Here is a 3,709-nt window from a genome sequence, read left to right as displayed (position 1 = left end):
CCCCCCCCCTCCCCACCCCCCCGAGTGCACAAATTTTTGTGCACCGGGCCTCTAGTATGTACTTATAAAGGCAATTGGTAAATATTATATTATCAAATGTAATGCATATTAAATACAATATAAAGTTGACAACAATGTCCTTTAGAATGATCCCTATATCAAGTGAAACTCCTTGTTTTGCAGATAAGGAAAATGATTAAGAGAATTGTCCAAAGCTGACTAGCTAGTTAGAGGTTTCTTCATCATATATAATGCATTATAAATTTTTATTCTAATGTAATCCAGCCTGAATTAAAATAAAGTGCGTTTTTTTTTCCATAAAGATGTGGTTACAATTGGTTTTCAATTTAACATTAAATATCTTTCACAGCATCTGTAGCCTATAAAGTATAAACTTAAACTGGTGATCAAAGAGTAATATATTCTTAAAAAGAAAATAAAAAATGTGTGACATGCAAGAATTATAATTATAAAACACATTTACTAAGTGAGCATGAATTACTTCTAAGTATATAGAAAAATGACTTTTAATTCCTATGGTCAGATTAGACTTTTCTAAAGAAGCAAGTAAGGTAATAATATACTTGATAACTGCATATTTCATGCCAAAGACTGCTTAAAACCAAATCATTTAAAGGAGCACTAAAAGTACTTTTATTCAATTTATTTCTTTTACTTCTATTAAATTACTACCATTTAGTAAGAAACATATTTTTCTCCCTTGAGAAAGATTTATTTTCAACTAGAACAGAGCAGCAGTTAAAAAGTATTCACTAAAAATAATAATTTTAAACTAGAATAATTATAATCCTATAAAGACTCTTAGAAAGCACTTTCCATTGGTTTGGTATAGCTTTCTTTATGCATTAAAGAAACATTTTTGATAATTTTAAGATATTTTCAAAAAAATCTGTGAAGAAGCTCATTTAATAGAATATTTATAATAAAACTTAGACCATATGCTCTTCTTGCCAAGAATGCCTGAAATAGAAAATAAATATACTGAGTCTTGAAATAATTGAATTTAAACTGTTGCATTAAATTTCACCCAAGCCATGATATTATTTTTCTATACTCTTCAACAGGGTCTGAAAATAATACAGTTCATTGTGTCCCTAGGAATACTAGTATCCTGTATAAGTTACCAAGTACCCCTTTCAGGAAAATACTCTTAATCTCAGCTACAGAACTGCTTAGTACTAAAAAGATTTCAAATTGTCACATATATTCTCCATAGGAATTTTTTTGTCAAGTGCTTCAGAGAATGCCTACTTCACAAAAGCTGAACATTGGATAATGTCAATGATAAATTTCTATGAGGTCTATGAATTAAATTTCCCAAAATGAATATCTGCACCTGGGTTTTATCATAATAATAGAAGAAACTAAAACACTGCCGTTACTAGTTAAAAAGGCTTTTTGTTTGCCAACTTTTGCTTTTCATTTAATTTTCCTGATATTATATAGTACCTCACAGGTTTCCTTTCTCGGAGTAAATCTTCTAGGCTCTCTTCACAGTGTTCAGCCACTACCACCAGTCTCTCTGAATAAAACAAAACAAATCCATTTTATATGTTATATACATATTTTAATAACATTTTACAACATTTTATACAACATTTTAATAACAAAATAATACATCTCACTAAATATATTAACATATAGTACAAATGATATTTTAAAAGAGGTTTTCAAACTCTATATTAACTACATAATTACCAAATATGTATAATAACAGGATCAATGTGTAATAAAACAATACATTAAATAATATTTTTTCATCTTGTGTTTTTCTCCCATGGAAAACACATCAGGAAAAATAAATAGAAAGGCTTACCTTTGGAAAAAAGTGATCCTTCCTCTGACATAGACTAGGAGAAGGAAAAGGTTGGGTGAAGATATAAAAAAATTTTGAAGGGAAGGGAAAATTAGAAGCTAGGAACAGATTATTTTCATAGCCTGGGTCCAACAAAAGGTCTGTGAAATTGAGTGCAGGAACTTGAGAAAAGTAGAAATACTCTGAATCATGACTATAGAAAAAGAACAGAAAATTGACGTGGGATTGTTTGTAATATCCTGGGGCCTTCTAAACTATGTAATAAAAATTTTGTTAGGCACAATCAATATTATGATGTAATTTTATTTTCTAACAGATCTATGAATGAGATAGCACAGTTCTGAGGGTTATACTTTTTCCTTCATCAGTAACCTTAGTAAATAACACATTGTCTGACATAGTAGCAAATGTATGTATATTTGTAAACGAATTAATATAAGAAGAACAAGAGAAAAGTACAACGGGGCTTACAAGTGGACGGGGTTTTAATAAGGTTATTTCAGAAGAGATTAAGGGTTTAAAAGAAATTGCAATGCTGTGAACATCCATACAAAGTGGATTCAAGGTTAGATAAGAAAGAAAGTTATCGCAAAATATAGATGGCAAAGATAAAAAAGTGAAGGTGCATCCTAGCCGGTTTGGTTCAGCAGATAGAGCATTGACCTGTGGACCTAAGGATCCCGGGTTTGATTCCGGTCAAGGGCAAGGACCTTGGATGCACTTTCCTCCCTGGCCTGGGCCCAGGTCAGGGCACTTGCAGGAGGCAACCAAAGATGTGTTTCTCTCACATCGATGTGATGTTTCTCTCTGTCTTTCCCTCTCTCTTCCACTCCCTCTAAAAATCAATGGAAAAGTATCTCGAGTGAGGCTTTTTAAAAAAAAAAAGTGAAGGTGCAATGAGACAAGGAATAGTGAAAATCACACAGAGGTGTGGTGAAAATAAAAAGTAGCAAAGGTAGAAAAATGAGATAGAAGATAGGAAAGGAGAATTTCAGAGTAGGAAATCCAGTAAAAGGAATTAACTCGGTAACAATTAGTTCAAGGTCTGGTCTTACATGGGGGAGTAGAAATGGGAAATGGTATACATACAGGCAGTCAAGTGAAATGTGAGAGCAGGATATGGAATAGTCACATCTTGGAAGCTGAAACTCTCTGAGATGGTGGCATCATACAGAATGGACTGAAACACTAAAATTAAAAATGCTCTAAATAAAAGCTATCACTTTTAGGGAGAAACCAAGATGGTGGCATAGGTAAACACCAGAAATTGCTGCCTCGAACAACCACTTCAAAAATACAACTAAAAGACAGACATCATATCATCCAGAACCACAGGAAGGCTGACTGAGTGGAAATTCTACAACTAGAAGGAAAGAGAAAAGCACACTGACACTCAGAGGAGGTTCGGAAGTAAAGTGCAGAGGTACAGAGGCGCACGTGGAAAGGGCTGGCAACTGAGGACGCGGTTGTCTTTTTCAATCAGGAGGGAGACACAAGCTCCCCACGGACCTGACTCCAGTTCCAGGCGAGTCTCTGGGGACCCAGACTCATACAGGGAGAAACTGGACTGTCTGGCAGTGGGCAGAACTCCAGGGTGGCTTTCTCTCAGAGGTGCTTGCAGCGATTACCAAGGGACACTGAGACCCGGGACCTCTTAGGGAAGGACTGAGGATCAGCCATAGCTGTTTGCTCCACCCTGTTGATTCCCTGAGACCCCGCCCCACCCAAGCTGTGCCCAGAGGCTTTTGCATATGAATGGACTGGCCCTTTGAGATCTGAAATTACCTAACAAACTGCAGCTGGGTCAGAGAGACCCAGATCATCCAAAAGAAGGCCCAAGGCCCCACAGCAGCTTGCATTGCTTCACAGCTG

The 3,709-nt window shown here is 35.5% G+C and overlaps 1 protein-coding gene across 1 annotated transcript in view; it reads right to left on the bottom strand.

The window, feature by feature from the left end:
• Positions 1-3,709, bottom strand: part of TBCK (TBC1 domain containing kinase) — a 178,533-nt gene that overhangs the window by 159,622 nt on the left and 15,202 nt on the right. Inside the window, exon 3 of the mRNA XM_005872443.2 lies at positions 1,471-1,543. Coding sequence (XP_005872505.1) covers positions 1,471-1,543 — 73 coding nt within the window. The remainder of the gene's footprint in view (positions 1-1,470; positions 1,544-3,709) is intronic.

Source organism: Myotis brandtii, unplaced genomic scaffold (assembly GCF_000412655.1).
Source record: "Myotis brandtii unplaced genomic scaffold, ASM41265v1 scaffold38, whole genome shotgun sequence".
Classification (NCBI taxonomy): domain Eukaryota; kingdom Metazoa; phylum Chordata; class Mammalia; order Chiroptera; family Vespertilionidae; genus Myotis; species Myotis brandtii.
The sequence above is the reverse complement of the archived record's forward strand: the minus strand, read 5'-3'. Positions and strand labels throughout refer to the sequence as shown.